At 39.4% G+C, this 22044-nt stretch overlaps 1 protein-coding gene across 3 annotated transcripts in view; it reads right to left on the bottom strand.

Annotated features, from left to right (window-relative positions):
- Positions 1–22044, bottom strand: part of LOC131051634 (putative D-cysteine desulfhydrase 1, mitochondrial) — a 113715-nt gene that overhangs the window by 19215 nt on the left and 72456 nt on the right. For all 3 annotated transcript variants that reach the window (XM_057986199.2, XM_057986200.2, XM_057986198.2), the window contains one exon: positions 20650–20747. In XM_057986199.2, coding sequence (XP_057842182.2) covers positions 20650–20747 — 98 coding nt within the window. The remainder of the gene's footprint in view (positions 1–20649; positions 20748–22044) is intronic.

The following is a 22044-nucleotide window of genomic DNA, read 5'->3' as shown; positions in this document are numbered from 1 at the left end:
AATGAATGAAGAAGATGGTCTCGATTTTGAAGAGTTAGAAAAGAAGGTAAAGAGTGTCTACTTCCAAGGGTTGGAATCTATTCAAGAAAGCCAATTGAATGACATTCTTTCATTCATGATCTTCATAAGTCACCTCCAAAGAAGACAAAGTAGGAGAAAACTCTTGAGTCCTGTTCTGAACAGTTGAACGCGGTAGATCTGCAGCTAGATGCTTTGCCACGTGTCGCCACAGAAGAACTTGAGTTAATCATGTCCAAATTCATTGCATATAGAATCAAAGAAAGGGATAAAGAAACAAGATTCTAGAAGACAACTTGTTGGATAATTAGTCGTCATCTAAATTTCTCATTGGTCCTTGCCCTTCGTTGTTAGTGATGAAGATAATGCTCCACTTTTGTTGCTTAGTATTTAGTAGAATTTGTTGGAAACCCTAATTAGGGCTTAAGTGGTTTAATCTTGGCCTTTGATTTTAGAATAATCTTGGCCCTTCGTTCTTTTGGAGCTCTATATAAGCTGCCATTTTTCATTTGTAACTAAGAAGAGAAACTTGAAGAATTGTTGCTATTTTGCTACTGGATTAATAAAGACATTGACGAGTGGTGTTTCTATTCAATCTTTGAAGCATTTGCATGGTTATTCATCTTCTCAATTCAAGCTTTAAATTTTGTTTAAGTATCTAAGTTGAACGATAGAATGTTGGGTATGATTCATGGTGAAACTCCTAATCCATACCACAAGCAATTTGTTGATTGCGAATTCGCCTTGTGTGGTCAACTGGAATTCTTGAATGAGCTTAAGTTCAATTTTTATTCAATCATTGATATGCATTCAATTAATGGTATCTATGCTTGGTAATAATTTGAAAATTTACTTAATTTCCTTAGAAGATTGCATTAGCCTTTGTGGAGTTGTTCTTGTATATCAAAGCAAAGACTAATAGAGTTTCATCAGAATTGTCCTTCGTCCTTACATTCTTAGGCATAGTTTAGTATTTCTCAACAGTCAAGTTTTGCAATTTTCTTATCAAACGTCTAGTAGTAGTAGTAAGCAATAGAGCTACATTGCATATCATTCGAAAAGTGTTCCTTGAAACCAAGTTGATAACTTCCTAAGAAGCATATACGTAAGGTTCCTTCGATTAACAACAATCACAACAACCAATTGAGCTATCCACATGTCATGGCCCAACTATAGAAACCTTGGAGTTGTCTTGGTTGATCATATAATTTAGCATCCAAGAAGATTTTGATCAAGAGAGGATAGAATACTTTTGGTATTTTATTTTGTGCTCAATTGTGCTTAAAAACACATCAACACTTCCTTCATTATGCTTTGATGGATGTCAATACGTTGTTCCAACGTTCTCATTTCATCACGGGCAGGGAGAAAACTAGTAAAGGTTGCGGATTTCGTTTTACACCTGCCAACTCCATTTGCTTGAAAGTTTCTAAAGCCTTTTCAACAAATTCGTTTTGTGTGTATTCTGCAACCATGGCACTTATGAAATCACACTTCTTTGAGGCAGTTTGTCAATAGTTCACATGACTTGTGTATGCTTCCACATCTAATTTATGTATTTATAGGGCATTGTAACCAAAATATCAGATAAAAATCCCCAGCCATCATTCGTTGTTCAAAGCTCCCATTGTGGCATGGGCTGAGAGCATGCTTGCACAGGTTTGTGGAATTTTGGTTTCAAACTTGTAAATCACATGTGCTTGAAAGGATCTAAAGCCTTCTCAAAATCCAATTTAAGTGTATCTTGCAGTCATCATATTCTATAAGACAAGGCTTCTCCACTTTTTATGCTTTGATGGAGGTCTATACCCAGTTCCAATGCGCCCATTCTGCACAAGCAATAAGAATGCTAGAAATGTTGTGGATTTTAGCTTTACATCAGCCAATCACATTTGCTTGAAAGTTTTGCGAGCTTTCCAACAAATTCATTGTTCATATGTTCATATTTATTACGGTCCATGAGAACACGATTCTTTGAGGCACACTGTTGAACAGTTCACATGTCTTGTTTATGGTATTCCATATTTTGCATCCATGCCTACTACGACATCTACAAGTACTTCAATAGATGCCCATACATAGCTCCAATGCTCCCATTTTGGCTAGAGGTCATTGAAAAAGATTTTGCAGCTTGAATTTACACCTGCCAACTGTACTTGCTTGAAAGTTTTAAAAAACTTTTTAATGAACCCATCTACATATTGTGCTATCCTTGCATTTAGGAAGCCATACCTTTTCCACAGTTTGCACGCATGTCTACTTGGGCAACTATAGCATTTAACAAAATTCTTCTATCCTTGATGCTTTGATGCATGTCCATACACTGTTCGAAGCTCCTCTTCTGTGCATGATGAGGGGACTGGCAAAGGTCGTAGAACTCATCCTTTCATATGTAGGTTGCATTTGCTTGACAGTTTTTAAAGACATCAACCAATTAATTTTGTGCATATCAGGTAATCATTGCTTCCATGAATTGATGGCATGCTAATTATATTGTTCCAATTTAGGGCTTCAATACGTGCACACCTTCTCACAATATTGCCATCACATTAGGGTTTTTACCTTTACTCCATGCAAAACAGCGATAAGCTTCTCGCACTATCGCACACAACCTAGGGTTTAACCCAGTGTTCTCTGCAAGATGGTGATACAAATTATTTAAGATGTATAATATTCAAAATATATTGGAGGACCCACCAAGTTTAACCATTTGTTCCTTTATTACTGCAATACTGCAATGTGGCCAAGTAGGCAACACTTCCCTCGTGTTGGTTTGCGGGGCCACACCAATTTAATTAAACCGTTTTAAATGTTTTTGATTATTCACACATTTTTCATCATTGTGAAGTATTGTTTGGTCTCATCTTGAAAATAGAGAAAACTTGTACTTTCACCTTCCTAGTTAATTATTTAAACTGAAATGGTTTGAATAGTATAAATTTCGAGAACAACCTTCAATTTAGAAGTATATGTTGGGCCCCTTGTGGACCTGACTAAAACAAAAATCGTTTTCAGACATCTGCAGCATGAAAACTCCTTGATACCATCCTTGCATGCCTCTTGATCAAAAACACTGAGTGGGTATTCACTGAAAGTTCCTCTTTGACATCACTCAAATTTGAGTATTCTTCAAGAAAATTGATCACAACCTCAGTAGCACAAGACTTGAGAACTTAAGCTTCTGACCATCAAGTACAATAATCAGTCGCGATTAGAATGTACTTGTGTTGTGCCAAGGATGGGGGATTAATCGTACTAATAAAATCCAAACCCCATTGAGCAAAAGGTCTTACTTCAATGATGGGCTGCAACGGCATGGCGAGATTCCTCTCTTGAACAACGACTACCTAGCAAATATCGCATGTTTTCACATGTTGACATGCGTCTTTGAATGAAGTAGGCCAATAATAGCCCATTCTCAGGATGTGGTGAGTAGACGCTAGGGCGCCTCCATGTGTAGTTCCAAATTTATTATGGAAATGTTCCATAATCTATTTCGCTTCATTCTTTCCAACACATCGTAAGTAAACCCTTTCGTAGTTTTTCTTGTAAAGAACTGATCCTTGTAGCATGTATCTCTGACTTTCGATTCACAATGCTCTTTTCTGTACCGGATTCAAATGTGAGGGGCACCTCTGATTTAATAGGTAGCACACGATGTCCTTGTACCATTCATCTGGGCAAATGTCTTGAATTTGATACAATAGTTGTATTAATTCAGGTCCATCAATTTCAATTGTTTGGGTGAGTGCTTGTCCTCACATTAACTTCATGGGTTGTATCTCTATGTCGTACTCTTGGATAGTGGCGACCCACTTTCCTTTTCTTTCACCAATTTCATTTTGCATTAATAGGGTCCTCATTGCTATGTCTAGGACATATGGCATGCACCTTGCATCTTAGAATGTAGTGGCGAAATTTCTTAATTGCTTTTACTAGCGCGTACGCTCATTTCTCCACATTGGAGTATCTTAATTCAGAGTCTTTGAACGGTGAACTCATGAATGTGATTGGGTGCTTTTCCTTTTCTTCGGTCTACTACGTAAGGATGGTCGTGCTAGTGTGTTTAGATGCAAAAGAGTAAAGTAAAATGGTTTCGTATTGATGCAAGAGCATCCCCGATTCTTGGCAATCTTGCATCAACCAAAAATATTTCCTTTCTGTTTTGTAGTTTCAGCATTTCATGCTGCATTTTCTACAATTGGCTCACCAAATCTTGAAGAGTTGGAATTTGCTTGAGGACTTGATCATCTTCCTTATTCCTAAACCGCGGAACATTTGGATCATTTTCCGGCAAGTTATCGATCCCAATTTACAAGATAGTTTTTTAGCACCGGAACCGGTTGGACCTATTTGCTTTGGTAAATCTATCGGATCCCTTTCGTAGCTTGTGGAGCCCTGATCGTTGATTCTAATGTTTCTTGGCATGTGGCCAACCTTCCCTTTGATCCGCACTTCATCCTTTCGATTTTCCAGAGGAATCTCTTTGGTGGAGGCCGACCTTATTGGTTTTACACGTTTGGTCTTGTTCTTCGGCATTTGATCCTTTTGGGCCGACCGGATTCCCTTGATCGTATAAATCATTGTAATTGAGCATTAGAATGTAGATCAGAGGAAATATAGAGCCTAGAAGCTAGATCAAAAGTTTTGAGGTCCCGGTTGTGACCCGTTTTGTAATTGAGCATGTTTGTAGTAGGCCAGTGAGCCTAATCTTGTATCCCGAATGTTACCGGTTGCTTGTAATCAATTTTCATGATTTTATACATTCAATTCTGCACTACCTCCATCATATCCTTGTGTTTCCGTTGTGTTTACTCTTGTTGACCGGTCCGGACTGACCTCTTTGAGGTCCCTCCTAACCAGTGACTGCTCCACGTATAGTCTAGACTTATGAGTACTGGGGCATTGATAATTGCTTGTTTAATATCTTCAAATGCCCTCTTGATTGGTGGAGTCCATTCCATCTTTGCATCTTTCTTCAATAGTTCATTTAGTGGCCTCCCTATCTCGGCAAATCCTGTAATAAACTTCCTAAAGAAGTTGATCTTTCCGAAAAATGATTTGAGTTCTTTCTTGCTAGCAGATGCTGATCTTGGATATAGCCTCTATTCTATCAGGATAAATGGATATACCTTTCTCAAATATTACGTGCCCAAGCAATTTGCCTTCTATAACCCTAAACATACATTTCTTTGGGTTAAGTGAAATTCCATATTTCCTGCACCTTTGAAATATCTTTCCGAGATCCAGCACATGGTCTTCTCTCTTCTTCAAAAATACAATGAGGTCATCTAGTGTGTAGTCTTATGAATTTTCGAATCTTTTCAAGGATGTGCGAGAGGAAGCGAGAACCTTTGATCGAGAAGTCTCCTTTCAATAGCAACTGAGATTTCCAAGGCTTTCTCTTCTTCTTCTTCCAAGAGGAATTGCACTCGCATGTGCTCTGTTGCACTTCTCTTTTCCCTCCAAGCAAGATTGTTGAATCTTGAAATGATATCTTCTTGGTCGTCGTTGAGTCCCAAATTTGGTTGATATACTGGGGGTTCACCTCTAAGCGCTGTGCGGGAGACATTTCCTTGATTGACTGCTCTAGGAGCAACAACAATTGGAGGTTGATTTCCCAATTCCTCTTCCTTGTCTAAAACAAACCTCACTTGTCTAAATTTAATTGCACTACTTTTGTTTCTCCAAGCGAGAGTGTTCCGCTGTGAGATGATATCTTGTTGTTCACCAACTAGTGATTCTTCTTCCGGCAAAACCATTACCACTCATGACTTGAATGATATGTCTTGAGGCCCTCCTTCTAGTGCCAATTTTGTTGAGATGGTGTTTTTATGCACAATCGAACACAGAATAAAGTATTGAATACTCTATCCTCTCTTGAACAAAGACTTCTCAAATGTTGAAGATTAGCAAAGGATCACTTGAGATGACTCCAAGGTTTACAATGTCAGGTCTTGACATGTTGGATAGCTTCAATGGTGTGATGTGTTTGCTATACTTGCAAGGGGACTTACATAATTGTTCTTCAACAATCCAAGCTCATGAGATGGCGTTCTTCGAATGATGTTGCATTATCGCTCTTTCCTATTACTAATGATCTTTGATAAAAAAAAATGAAAAAAGAGCAAGGTTTAGAGATGTTATGCCAATGCTAAGAATGCAAGACAATGGACAACTTCAAGTGAGCTCAACTAAGCTTTGCTTTGACATGCCATGAACATCTCCACAAGCAATCTTCTAAGGATAGCTTGATGATTTCAAATCACTACTACAAGCATATATACTTTCAAGATGAAGCATATCAATGATGGAATAGTACTTGAAGTTAAACTTTGGTAAAATGAGTTCAATCAACTACATGGGATACTTCACCATTGATGGAGTACTAGTCATATGAACAATGAGCTTCACTATCAATCATGCACATGCATCTTTCATTCATCTAAAGAAAATTCTATTCTATTTTTTTTTGTCATTTCAATATTAAGTTCACTCATAAAAGGATGAAGAAACAAGTAAATGCTCCAAAACTCAATAAGTCACCAACACTTCAATGATTTATTAATTTTGCAGCATCGAGAAACAATTCTTCAAAACTCTTCGAATCAATCCTTTACAAATGAAATGAGTTGAATTTATATAGAGTTCTCAAATACAATGAATGGCCAAGATTAAATCAAAATCAAGGGCACAAATTTTTCCACCTAAACCCTAATTAGGGTTTGTTACAACAAAACCTAATCTTATTGCAAATTATTAAATATTAGCCAATGGAAATGTGACATCCATTTGGCACAAAATAAGAGGAAAAATCCTCCAATGAGAAGAATGATGCCACGTAGGATCATAACAAAATATCTTCTAGAATCTTGTTGCCCTTATCCTTTTAATTTATTGCAAATTCAACGAATTTAGACGTCGTGAACTCAATCTTAGTTATTGGAACTGCAAGCAAGTTCCTCAACTGTTCTTCCAAGTAACTGACTTCTTCTAAAGCTGAGGCAAAAGTTGTCTCCCAACCTGCCCCAAAATCTCTAGTTTTGCTGGCAAGTACTGTGAATGAGTGTATATCATCCAACTATTTCTCGGAAGGAGATCCATTTGTTCCAAAGAATATGATCTTCACTCGTTCGGCTAGCTGATTGGCATCTATGTGAATTCCTTCATTTTCTACCTCTACAATCTTGTCATGTATCAAATTTATTGCTTCATCAACTTGGGTGCATCCACTACTGATATCTTCAAAAATGACCTTCCTCATGCAAACCAAGTAACACCACTGCTAGAAATTAGGCGATTGTCCATCTCTCAATATTCCTTCATTCATCAAAGTGTGCTTCGGTAGTTCCATCATTACTTGCAACCTAGGCATGGTATAGTCTTTGGTGTAAACGTAAGTATCATATGCTACCATGAGGGCCTGAGTTCTTTCAAGAACACTTATAGCTCTATCAAATATCTTCACTAATTATCTCACAAATGCAAATTCGCCCTTTTGAAAGTCTTATTTATCCAAGTATCCATCAGGTGTGCCAAAATTTTCATCTTTTCAAAATTGTCAACTAAGTTTGAAGAAAGCAAATGTGGTGGCATAGCTTAAGGATCATGTTGCCTCAGCAATTGCTTGAACTAACGGAACTGACCTCTCAATACACTTATTTCTCTTTCTAATTTCTTATTCTACTCTACTTCCAGCCTCAGCATGTTATGGATTGTCTTCACTATGTTGTTCATGTCTTCCAATGCTTGATCAGTAGTGGGTGGACCTAAATCAATAGTCTCCAAGTCATTCTTCTGCCCTGATCTCGCCTTTGAGCTTATCTACTCTTGGAGTGGAAATTTGTATTATTCAAGATCCTACACCGTCTCTTGTCATCTTTGACATTTTCACTACTTTCTTCTTCTAGACAGACTCTAAATTTTGTCCAGGAAACTGTCCAAATCGATAGGATCTTCCTCTACTACTATCACTTCTTTTGTTAACCTCTCCCTAAGCCATGCAGGGATAGCAGATTTCTCTTCTCCTACTTGCACTTCATTTAGTTGTTGGTCTTCTCGAGGTGGAGATGTTACTTCTTGATCTTCATTTTCAATATCCACATGTACATCTTTACCCACTTTATCGTTGACTAGCTTAAGTGGGATTGAATTGTCTTGACCCAAGGGTTGCTTACCCTTGTCTGTCCTTTCCAACCTGTTGTTTTGAACTATAGATTCCATGGAATCATTCACTCCACAATCAATGCTCTCCCTAGGTGGATAATTTTCCTGGTCAGCTGCCTAATTCATCTCTACTTCGTGCACAAAAGAGGTACTAGTGGAAGGGCAATATGAACTTGATTTGTGCTTCTTGTTTGGAGGCTACTCCTTGCGACTTTCTTTTCTCTTAGATCCTTTGGAATGAGCTGACTGGGTGGCACTTCCACTCATGCTTTCACTTTTTGTATCATCATCAGAAGACTACACCTCTCCCATCAATTCAAAATTCGGTTGGGTGTATTGACTCTTCAATTTTTGGATTTGGATGTCTACCCATCATTTTGTGTATGGTATGACTGGCTTCATCAAATCTTTAAAATTGGTATCTCCACACCAATCCAATTGACTTTCACCTCATTGTCTTTCTCTTGTTCATATATTGGTTGGGCGCGTCTTCCACTATCTTGTGCTTGATCTAGAATGTCAAAGACCTTGCATGCCCTAACGATGTCGATCAATAGTCTTGAGCACATTATTCTTCTTATGTCTAGATCATCTTGAGCATTCATGAAATGATCTTCCAATTGTAACTTGTGCTTGTGCCTTCTTTTGTTAGATCTTTTGATGATGTTGTAGGGATCAAAGTTGTCTCTTGAAAGTATGGAATAAGGAGAGATTTCAATTATTCTTCCACCTTCTTAGCCACCTGCAAAGATGGACACACTTCCAATGACTGTCCAACTAAAATGGAATGGAATTCTTGACTTGTGTATATTCTTTTGTACTTTGTTGTATGCCACCAACTACCTCACCAACTCAAACAATACTATCTTGTTGGTAGGATACTGTTATCACAAAAGCTTGCACCCTTGTTGAGCTATCAACTCAGCAACCTTGTGAAACATGGAGACAACCCCGAAGTGTGGGACCTTGCGCAAGGGGGTTGAATCTCCGGAGAAGGCCGACCTCCTTCACAATCCAGGTGTAGGTGTTGAACCAACTCAACAATTCAAAACGAACTCCTAAGCCTATCCTAACAAATTGCAGAAGTAAAGGTTAGAGAGAATGCTTGAAATAAAAGGAGGTGATGCACAAAGAAGAGATTGTTCCTCTCCCCACCCGAAATGGCACAAGGAATCAAATGAAATATCCAAGAGATGCACAAACTTCAGTTGCATGAGTGACCCAAATGCATGTATGGAGGTTAGAATTTGCTAAGTGTCAAGAGGAGAGAAGGATCCCCACAAGTCACACTCAGAAAAAGAAGTTAACACAACATATATGGAGAGAAGAGGCACAAAACATACACCTATGATGAAGGTAAGGAAACATACACAGCATGCATAAGTTGAAGGAAGGCAAGAATGTAATTTCAATTCATTCAAAGGCCAAAGGCCAAACTTACAGTTGCAGAAATGCAAAAATAATTACAACTCTTCAAGAGAAAGAGCATAGGAAAGCTCAAGGAAGCAAGGAGAGAACCCTTTAAGATGAGGCTTAACAGCTTTATATAGAAAAATGGTTACAAGAGTGATCATGACCCCTGCATGTCAGGGAAGTGCATGCACTTGACCTCGGTACTTGCAAGCAACGTAGCCATACCCACAAAAGGCAACCTTGAGAAGGTGGATTGACTGACCTTCCAAAGTCAGAGTATGCAGACATGATATAAGTCACCACAACAAGCATGGCCCCATACCTCCCTTGATGGAAATCCTGCCAAAAACATTAAATGCACCCCTGTGGCTCCACAAAAGAAAGTGCATAAGTCACCAAAACTGTCGGAGCATTTAAAGCCTTGAGTGTCGATCACGCCATCCAAAAATGTCGCCAGTCGGAAGGAAGTCCGGGGACTTCGGAAACTCAGGTTCCCAAAGTGGGGAAGACAAGGAAGGAACTTCGAAACTTCGGGGTTCCGGAGTTCCGGAGAGAAGAAAGGGAAGGCTAAGGAAGGAACTTCGGAACCTCGGGGTTCTGGAGTTCCGAGGAAAACTAGATAGAAAAGGCAAGGAGGGAAAGAACTTCGGAACCTGGGAGTTTCGGAGTTCCAGAGAAGGGAAGAAGAAAAGAAAGGAACTTCGAAACCTCGGGGTGCCGGAGTTTCGGAGAAAAGAAGGAAGAAAGGCTAGGAAGGGGGTTCCGAAGTTCTGGAGAAGGCAAAGGAAAGGAACTTCGAAACCTCGGGGTTCCAGAGTTCCGGGGGAACTAGAAGGAGGCAAGGAAAAGGCGAAACCTGTGCAAAGGAACTTTGGAACCTCGGGGTTCCGGAGAAAGGAAGAAGAAAAGAAAGGAACTTCGGAACCTCGAGATTCCGGAGTTTCTGAGAGAAGAAGAGAAAGGGAAAGAAGGAGAGGAACTTCGGAAACTCGGGGTTCCGAAGTTCCGAAGAAGGAAAAGCGAGAGAAGGCAAAGAGAAGGAACTTCGGAACCTCGGGGTTTCGGAGTTCCGGATAAGGAGAACAGGAGAAGGCAAAGGGAAAGAACCTCAGAACCTTGGGGTTCTGGGGAAGGAAGAAAAGGCCAAGGGAGGAACTTCCTCCGGACAAGGCAACACTTCACACTTCATGATTCTTCTGCTTTCTCCTTGATCAACCTAGGGCAGCGCCGGTCCATGGATCGTATCTCTGATCGGTTCTTACTGGTGGACTAAGGGTGTCATAAAATGACAACAGATACCTTGGTAGCATGTAGGGTAGACAAGAGCATCGTTGTATCCTTATGTAGGTGAACTTGGGAAACTGGATAAACCAAGCACCAAACTTCTCTATCAGCTCGTTTGCCTATGGGGATAATCCTTGATGAATAACACCTTCCAAAGTTCTTGTTATATGCATAGTGAAAGCATTGTTCACTCTTCTGTAATGTGCCCTGCTAGGATAATGTAGTTGTGTGTATGATTCGCATGCTCTCAATTCTCCAGCTCTCATACCAACTGGACCTCTATAAATTAATCCTTCATATTCATGAGCTCTGGCAAGTGAATATATGCATGGTTTCTCTTCATCAAATTAGCTAAAGTTCAGTGATTTTAATGTCAAAGTGTGACAATATCTGATCGGTTTCTGGTTCATACCATTGGAGATTTGTTGACTGTAAGTCTCTATGCATGGTTAGTCTGAGCCTTTTGTTGTTGTTAGTTCAATTGTGAATGTTCATTTAAGTTGCACTGGAATTGGGTACTCAATGTATGTTCATAGACCGAAAATCCTTTTATTTTCCTTTAGAGATTACACTGCTTCTGTGGTGTTGTGAGTTTATCTCTGGCCAAGCAGGAACTAGTTTTATGTGAAGTCTGTCTATGCACAGCACCAGCCATTACTATTAGTATCCCTAGATTCTCTAAAACCTATCATTTTGCTATTTACTTTAACCAGTTTAAGAAGTGAAGCAAGATTAGATTGTAATATCGGATGCAAACCAGCTTGTCAGATGCATAAGTCCCCTTATGATTCCCAGCAAATCACATCAACACTGAGTTATCCAAAGATTAGTCATGACCTAACATTAGAAACCTTGAGGTTATCTTATTTGGACAATCAAAAGGCATACAAGATTTCCTTATTCGAGAGAGAATAGGATAGACTCTGTGCATTCTATTCTGTGTTGATGGAAGTGCAAACCACTCCATCAACAGAACATATTTCAGATAATTAGCACAGATTCAGATTGGAATTAAAACTCCAACCTTAATATAACAGCAGCATTGTTTGCATCAAACTGAGATACAAATATCAGTCCAGAAGTTTATTGATCAGCAAATATGAATGATGAATAGCAGGTTACATGTATATCTCAGTGAGCAAGATATTCATAACAGAAAATAACAGCTACAACTTCTTCAGATGTTCAGTCTCATTCAATGATCCCAGTGTTCTTGACAGCAACAATAGAAGACAATTTCTTGAGAAACTCGGCAGCAACCACGGGGCACTTTAATCTTCAAACATTTCCTTTTTCTGTGTCACAAACAGGATAGAATGCTCTTCGAACCACTTCCATTTATTCCAGTATTGCCATGTCCATCCAAGACTCTAATAATTTTCAATATTGATGCACAGAACTGCAGTTTCTATCTACTAAAAGATAGACCACATTCAACGAGGAAGAAATGCCACACTTTGCCAAAAGAGTAAACTAGAATTCGATCTTCTTAATCTTGTCATCTGACATATGCATTCAAAGATATTCAGAAATCTCCTTACATCCAATTCTTTCCAACACTACCATAGACAAGGTATACAACAATTAAGAGCATTACACAATACCAAAATCGCTACATTTGGAATGAATAATCAACTTTCTAATCATTAACATCTGGCATAGAAGCAATGGAAGCCACACAACCCTAAGCAGCTGCACCAAGAACAAACATTCACCATAAGTCTCACACCAAGATGCAGATATTCATTCATCAAGAGCTTTCGATAAATGCTAAGGACCCACAATTTCAGGGAATAGCCAAACTCTAGGTTCCAATTCGCATTTCTAATACGCCTCAGCTTGGTGAAGACCTTTGCAAAACACAATCAAGAAGGAGAATCGCTCCTTAAACACCAATACAGAGTTTCGCGATCCAACAATAATCTTCAAGGGTTACCAGAATTGAGTAAATCTTTATGCAAGACAAGATGGGACACAATAAGAGCCTCGAATTGGGAGAAAAAGAACCGTCTCACTCTTCCAGCACCAAATGATTACCACAGAATCTACGTTTCCTCCTTTAAGATTTGCGCTTCTGAAGACAGAGCCGTCACGCCATTCAAATGAACTTGCGATGGACAACATATGCAAAACTGCAAAGAAATAAATACTTCACGACAGCATATATAATTGGAATCGAATCCCTCACAAGTTTTAGAAAATGCCAATGATAAATGATGATTTGAAGTGAGCCTTGACTTTTCTTTTATATGTGCTCCCCTCCAGACTATTTTATTTTATTTTTATTTATATATTTTTTTATCTAAATATTTAAAAATACTTTTAAGTTACACACATAGACCCCTTTTTTTAATTATATTAAATATTTTAAATAATCTAAAAACTTAAAAAGCACTTTTTAAATATTACATAGAACCCAAAATAATATTAATTTGTCATTTTGAAAATAATGTGATCAGGCCCACTTAAAATATTATTATTTGTATTTCCCTTGCTCTATGCTTTAGTCTATAGGAAATGGGGATAAGCTAGACGTCTTCTCCATGGATCTCATCCATAAAAGCAAACATGACAGAAGGAGAGAGAAGAAATAGATTATGTTCTTGATTACAAAGTTGTCAAGCAAACAAAAGGTAAGGAACATGTTAATTATTTGGTCAAGTTGCAATACAATGGCATAGAGAACAGGATTTGGTTGGTCCATTTGAGCATGCTCTCAAAGGTCTCAATCAAGGTCTGTGAGTAGGAGCTCATATTTTTAATTACCTAGGATGTATGATACAAGAGCTCATATTTTTAATTATCTAAAGTGTTTGGTATAGGACCTTATGTTTTTGATTACCTAGAGTGTTTGATACAAGAGCAGCGTTAGGCGAAACAATAATCCTGCATCACCCCAAAAAACTGGTGAGTTTCAAGCACAAGCATTAGTAAAGTTTGTAGAAATTCATTATGTGGAAGTGTTTCACTTGCCATGGAAAGATGCCTGCAAAGTCCTATAGCTGCTACAACTGACATAGCAACAGTTGCACAGCTGCTACAAAAAGGTATTTGCAATGGCTACACAGCTGCTACAAAAAGATGTTTGTTGCAATTATGTGGAACTACAGAAAAACAGGCAGAGTAGAGTGTGGTGATCTCACCAAGTAACTATTCGAAGGTAAATAATTTTCATTATCATTGGACAGAACTTGAACTCTTAAAAAGAGGGAGCAGCGTGAGGAAGTTGTGGACATGGTAATGATTAAAAACAAAAAACAAATCAAAGAAAGTGAAACCTGCAGTCAGACTGTTCATGATTACTTGAAAGTCATGTTTTACAGTGGCTACACTCCAAAAATGATGGAGGAAAACGAGAATCCCGCAGGATACAGAGAGTTTATATGGAAGCCAAAGAGTCACATATCCAACAATATGTTGGATTTTAGGATCATTTTGGAGAGGGCAGAGGAAATAAAAAGAAAGGAGAAAAAAATGAAAGGTTAGATGAATCAAGATAGGAGAACAGCTGATAAGAGAGATGTTTGCATGCATTTTGGTAGCTACTGGTTGCGTTCTATAGGTGTGACAGTGTCTGTGGTAGTTGCAACAGCTAGTTTCCATGGATGAAGAACATGCATTCAATAACTCTGTTCAGCAGGAATCAATATGCGCCTATAACCATTTCAGTTGACAGCACCAATCAATATATGCCTATAACCATTTCAATTGACAGAAGAAATCAGTGTATGATGTTTTTTCCCAAAAAAAATTGCAATAAATAATGTGACTTGACAAGTTTTGAGATACAGCTACAAGGATGGGTTGTCATTAGATTGATCCCCTATCCTTGTTTGCATCAAATAAGAATATTTTTTGCAGCTTGTATTACATGAAAAGAACAAGAAACACTAGGCATTCTCGGAAGATAACATGCATAGCTGTTGTGCGTTGCACATGCTCCCTGTAGCCGACAGGGTCCCCTTTCCTTTTTGGGCCTTTCCGTCTTCGCCCTGTTGAGTTCCGCGTAGAGTGTCTCCCTTCTTTTCGAGCGAGCCCGCGATCAGTCTGTGAGATGATGATGTTGAGCGAAGGAGTTGGTGATCCGTATGGTCAGTTGAGCCCTCGGGCACGAATTCCAAGAGATTGTTCAAGCTTGTAAAATTGCCTTGAATAGGCACGTGGTGATAGAAGCTGGCAAAACCCGCCAAGTAAGGGATAAGGCGTCTAAAGGTCACATGAGGACCCAAAGACGCCAATTTTCGCATAAGAAAAATGGGAGAGATTACATGATGTTTTTAGAAGTTTGCACGATTTGTATGAATGTCGATTTTCGCCAAGGGATATAAAGAAGATAAAGAATGCAAAGTGCCGAAGTGGACAAAACTCGCTCAAGCGCCGAAACTCACACTTTTAAGTAAAAGTTGACAGAATGCCCAAAAAGGGGTGAATTTCAGACCTTTAAGCAAAAACGCAATTAAAGGTGAAAGTTTGCAAAATGCCCAAAAGGGCCAAAATTCGGACCTTTAGGCCAATATGTCAGAAAAGGTGAAAGTTAGAAAATGCATTTTCAAACTTAGGAAAATTTCTCAAGCTTTGTCCATTTTGAAATTAATGCCTAAGTGTAAATCCGCAATCGAAAAGCTTCATAAAATACTTATGTTTAAATCAATCAAGCTTTTAGCTAACAATATCATGACGTTCTTTCAATTCGATTTTTGAATTGATCCTGGTATGCTGGTATATCCTTTATCTAACCCGCTTCACCTCCTTTTTATCGCCTCGTAATCCGCATCCAGCTATGCAAGATAAATGCCTAAATCGGCGGTAGAATCATCAAAGACGCTTGCTACAGCCGAGACATCACGAGCATCCAAATTAGATATCCCTCGCCGAGTCGAAAGGATGAAGTATCAGTATCAAAGAGGGGGACTGAGGGAGTCAAAAGTTCAGAGTGTCTGGGACAATGTCAGTGATACTGACCTAGGCCATATTGATATCCAAGATTTCAGGAGCCGAGTCTTCTCCCCTACTACCTATGGCAGGCCTAGGCAGATGATGGAAAGTGGCATCGCCCAAGCAGCAGGATTTCCCCCAGCAGTGCAAAACTATGAGTTAGTAGTGGAGGCTACCCGACATTACCAACCAGGTTCCAGATTGGTGCTCCTCGAGGACATGGTCCTCGATAACTTCACTCCTGAGGCCATTGGCGACGCATTTGATATTCCCTTCCCAAACAATCCCACAGCCACAACTATAGATGAAGCACAGGGGACGTATGATATGAATCCTACCAGATGCAGAACACTGATCAATGAAGAGTGGTACAGGGAGAGAAGACCTCCAAGCATCAGAATTGGGGAAAAGACCCCAGGAAGTGACTTTCACAATGAGCATGGGGACATGGTCACATTGCTCAGCAGGGTTATGGGACTCCCCAAATCCAACTACTTTGAAGAGTGGATGTTTTACTTCACAGAGCAAGTCTTTGCTGGGAAGTCCAAGTTTGACTAGGCCTAGATCATAAGCGATAATATCCACACTCAGCTAATTGAACTCGAGACAAAGAAGTACTTCACCATGACCTCCTATTTGGTCTACATGTTCACCAGGAACCAGCCACTGCTAGGTTTAATAATGAAAGGTGAAATTGGGAATGGACCTGATCAGATAAAAGTATACGATTGCTACCCACAACTACACTATCAGGATATAGCTCAAAGAGAAAAGAACAGCCCGGCCTATGCAGTTGGTCTATATGAGCGCGTCAACGACGCCTTCACAATGCGCCTAGTCAAGCTAATGCAGGGAGGATTACACATAAGGCTCTCAGAGCAAGCTACTATTCTAGTACAGAGATATGGGGCCTGGTTCATCCAATTCCCGAGGTTCTCCTACATCCGGATAGTTGGCTTTGAAGGTGCCCCTCTCCGGTTTCCACGGTACCCAACCGACAAGATAGTTCTTATGGAGGTCGCAAGGCAGTCACGTCCGGTCGGCAGCCTACTCAGAGACAACAAGCAGGTTGGATTCACATTCCCCATGATTATAGGCAACCAGGATGTCCATCTAAAGACCCCATCCCGGGCAGAGGAATCCTTCGAAGAGCTAGCCTCCTATGGTCTACAGGAGCATTTTCCAAGGAAATGCTTCGATCACGACAATCTGGCAAAGAGAGCCTATGGCAGGCGGTATAGAGCAAAGGAATCAGTTGAAGATTATTGGAAAAACTGCTCTGATGACTATGAGGTCCGAAGGCGTGAATATTCGAGGTTGAGTGTGCAGCAAATGCGACCCTATGAATATCGTCGAGTCCCAGATCAACTCACAGATTCAGGAAACTGCTTGCAAGTCCAAGAATTTGAGGCAGTAAGGCATCTTTTACCAGGCGTTGATTGGACGCAAGACCCGATAACTGATTTTGAGGCAGTCATGGCAGCCCCAGGAAGATATACAAACCAATGGTTGCATCAGCAGATTGAGCGACTAATTCATGAAGGAGTCCAGTTCACTTACCACTTAATGGGTAGCCTTGATTCTCAGTCCTCCGAAGATGAGGGAACTTCCAGTGCACCTAGGGAAGAGATTGAAAAGCCTGAGAAGAGGAAGAAGGCTAAGGCCAGCAGAGGAACTCGGACGTCCAAGAGAACAAGGGAAAAGATTCCCATTAGGAGACCAGAGGTCATTTCATCGTCAAAGGACCCCAGTTCGTCCAACGATGTAGTAGAACTAGATTATATACCTGCTCCGCCTTCCCAGAGTGATATTGATGCATTTGGAGTTGATGATCCGCCCGCACCCGACATGGTAGACGCAGAGCTAAGAGCCATTGAATTAGCCAAGCCGGGTAACCAAATTGAGGAAGGAGAGATTCCATCCATTCAGGGGATTGAATTGCATGAACCCACCCAACAGAGCCGCCATGAATTGTTGCTCCATAATGCTAACAAGGATGACTCTACCGTTGAAGGAGAGCAAAGGACAAAGGAGACCAGTGAGCTCGAAAAGACTGAAGAGCAACCATCACACGAAGGCACTAGACAATTGTTCAGTGAAGTGGGAGAAAACTCTGCTGCAAGCAAAGAACTTGACACCTCCTCCACTCCTCCGGTAACCGAACAGCTGCAAATTTGTGATGAGGCAGCTGAAAACATCAAAGAACAGAGTGCAAACTTAACCATAGCATCAGCCCAAACTGTACCTCAAGAATGGTTAATTGCCCGAGCTCAGAGCAAAGCCGCCACAAAGCCACCCATCGATTTGGAGGACATCTTCTCACGTATAGATCAAGCTAAAGCCAAGGGGAAGAAAAAGCCCAAGGCATATTCTAGAATGACCAAAGATGAGCAAAGGAACTGTACTCTTCACATCGCCACCTCGCCTGTAGACAAGCCAGCAAATCAGATCACACTGGTAGATTATAGCATCAGAACCATCCCCATCAGACGAGCCACTAAGGAACAAGAAAAGGAAGAATTCAAGGATTCAGTGCAGAACATACTCAGACAACTTGAAGAAATAACAGCTGAAAAGGAAATGTATCGAGCTTGTGCTGAACAGGCCGAGGGATACATCGATCAACTCCTGAGACCATTACACAATGTTTTTGAATCCCACATTCCCTCGACGGCATTGGCACAGAGGACCACAATAGAATTTGAAGGGGTACGGGATACTGCAAAGGCCGTCAGGGAATGGATGCAGGGCATTAAAGAAAGAGTGGAGCAAATCTTCGAGGATCTGCGCGAAATGGCCCTCCATAGGGAAGCTATTGTTATCAAAATGTGTAAACTAAAGAAAGAGTGCTATAACATTCATGAGGCGATGGCAAAGACTTTGCCCCTTGTTCGGGCTCTATTTTGGACCTTTTCTCAGATCCCTGTTGCTGATGCTATCCTAAATCCTTATAGCATCAGTACCTTCAAAGAGTGGTATTGGACCCTCAGCATGAAGGACGACATGAGGGATAGTATCAACAAAATGCATGATAAGTGCGATGACACTTTATCAAATGTGAAGGACCTTGGTGAGAGGATCCTCAAGTCCATGGTTCCTGGTTGGAAGAACGATATGGAGGATAGTGAGGTGCAACCGCAGTGGGTGGATTGACTCATTCCCAAAATCGCGTACTCCATAGGGGATCTAAATTTTGTTTCTGAGCTTCAAGCAAACATATCATGTTTTGAAAACCACAAGTCGTACTGGAGAGAGGACCTGAAGAATTTAGATGGCCTCCTACAAGGTATCCATTACAAGATGTTCAATCTGCCTATGCCGCCAACGACCGAATTATTCAAGTTATGCTTGAGGTTTCAGGACTACATTCGGGTAGAACGTGCATCTAATCGAGATATCTGGGGAGAATATTTGCATGACGAAGTCGAATTCATCACCGAAGAATCTAGAGCTGGAAAAGAGAAAGTGCTTTCCTAAAAGTGCTTTTTCCCTTTTAATTTTAAAAAGTGCACTTTTTGGCCAAAGGGTCATATTTGACTTCCAAGTCAACTAAATGTAAATTTTATGTATGTGCACTTTTGGATTATCTTGGATAAGTTTTAATTACCTTTTTGGGTAGTTATTACTCCCTTTGGGGTAGTTGTTGATATTTACCCTCCATTTATGGGTATGGGTACTCTTTTGTAAGGATGAATCTGGGCCTCTTGTTTAGATTAGATCTTGGCCATTCATCCATTTTTTAAGCCTATTTAAGGGACTCGTTTTCCTCTCATTTTGTAAGAAGTTCATGGATTGTTGCTGAAGCTCTGGCGAAATTTACAGGATTTAATGCAAAGTTAAGACTGTTTCAAGTTTCCCTGTGAGTGCATGGTCTCCTCCTTCATTAATTTACAATTTTCAGTTATGTTTCCTTCCTTTATATAGCATTTTCTAAGTAAACATCTGATAGAATCCTTGCTGTTCATACCATTAGGGAACGGCTGATTGTCTTTCCTTCTGCATGCTTAATCTGAACCTTTCATATGCTTAGTTCGGTTATTGAATGCTCACCGAATGAATGTCAAAGTTCTGATGTTGTATTTAATAGCATGAAAACTCAATTTTCCCTTGAAGATCGCACTAGATTGATGCAAGTATTGTGCTTAAATGGCTGGTAATGCTTAATCTAGTTATTTGGAGGTGTCTGTCTGTTTACCGAATCTGCTATCTTAGTTAAATAATTTATATTTTTTGTACCTCTCTCTCTTCCTATCCCTCTTTTTTCCTTTTTTTACCAAGAGAATCCGCAGTTCTGCTGAAAACAGTATCAACCCAACTTAAACCATTCAATAAGCAAGACTATTAAAGTTCTAGGAACTCATCCAGCAATTGCCTATTCTACCGTAAGTCCCCTTGTGTTTCCAGCAAAAAACACATCAAACCACTGAGTAATCCCGCAGTCAAGACCTGACAAAAGAAACCTTGAGGTCGTCCCCTTTGATCAAACGTGAGAAACAGCATTAGGGATTTCCTTATCTCAAGAGAGGATAGGATACTCAGCGAGTACATTCTATTCTGTGTTGGCTGTATGGAGTTTGCAGCAATGCGACTTTAGACACGTCAACAATAGCTAACATTAGAAAGTGCAACTATGGGAATACTCGGCACACCTCACCAAAGTCAAAGAGCACGATTGAAAAAATTGTACTTTAGGTAAAAAAAATTTATTCCACATGAAAAGGGAATGAAGATAAGCTACATGCAAAATTATCTACAAAAATGCACTAAATGTCTAAAAGTCAAACAGATTAGATAGTAATCCTTGCAAATGATAAAAAGAGAATTTGTAAGAACCTGTAAACAGGGTCAAGGACCACGCCTGTTGCTTCAGCAATTTGGCATACACATTTAAGCTCCTCAACTTTGCTCATTGCATAGCCAATGCCCTTAGCCTGATTTTTAACAATGAATCAGATTAGTTAGTTAACTGTTAAACACTGCCATCAAACAAACACTCCCGATGGAAAAGATATATCTTCCAGATAAAGATAGATAGAATACCTAGGAATATTAAAAATACATGAATATATGTAGAACAGTATGACATATTAAATCTTTGCATGCAAATCCAGTTCAACGAACCCACCAGCTAGTGATAGATCAATTGATCATGATGCTTGACACAGATGAAATGTAACCTTTTGAGTTACTCTTAGATTATTGATTTTACATATTTCAGGAATAAATGGGATGATACTAATGATAGCATGTTGACCAAATAAAAGATGATAATCTCAATGCAGATAAGGAGTTAGAACTAACATTAAATATGAACTATATTTTCAAATATCATGGGCAACAATATCTGCCTTACATTAAAGATAGCATAGTAATTGGAGAACTTATAACTTAATTTTTTGCAGAATCAAAACATTGCAGCTATAGCTTTGGCATTTAAAAAATCGATTGGTCCTATTTTTTGATGGAAAGCAATGAAGTGTTTTACAAGTTAATTTAAACTTAATGAATACATACTTTTAAATTTGTTATTTCTCTTTTTGAAATTCATTTGATTATATAATATTTTACTCCAAGATTACTACTTTCATCATCAAATGTGACATGAACTGGGAAATATTCTTTAAAGGAATACATAATTGATTCGACGAGATTGGAACTGGCATGTATAATGTTCGCAATTGAAATCATGCAATATTTTGAGCAGCTTTATGATGCATTGTATTTTTCTGAATTTTTGAAAACCAATCCTAATTTCAATAGCAAATAAATTGAAACCAATTGTCTGGAAACAATTTTAACAAAGCCTCATTTGCTGATACAACTCTTCATATGATCAATCTCATCAATTACAATTGCTGATATAAACCCTAGGCTACTCCAAACACCCAGATCTAAATTAAAATAATCTTGTCAATATCATCCCACATTGTACAGTCAATTTGGGAAACCCCAAAGATCTGCTTTTATTTGCCAAACACACTGTAGAGATATTATAGCAACACTGCAGCATTACTGTAGCAGATTGAAAAATGTATTCAATCCTCAACAAATTGATGCAAGTGTGATCCCTGAAAGAAATCACACAAAATGGGAAACAATGGTTTTCATCGTTAATCCAAAACATGGATCTAGGAGGGTTTTTGTCCTCTCAAAACCTAAACAAAACCAGGAGTTTTCATACATTATATATATATATATATATCTTGCCAAAGATGCCATGGAGTCTAT

Source organism: Cryptomeria japonica, chromosome 8 (genome assembly GCF_030272615.1).
Source record: "Cryptomeria japonica chromosome 8, Sugi_1.0, whole genome shotgun sequence".
Classification (NCBI taxonomy): domain Eukaryota; kingdom Viridiplantae; phylum Streptophyta; class Pinopsida; order Cupressales; family Cupressaceae; genus Cryptomeria; species Cryptomeria japonica.
The sequence above is the reverse complement of the archived record's forward strand: the minus strand, read 5'-3'. Positions and strand labels throughout refer to the sequence as shown.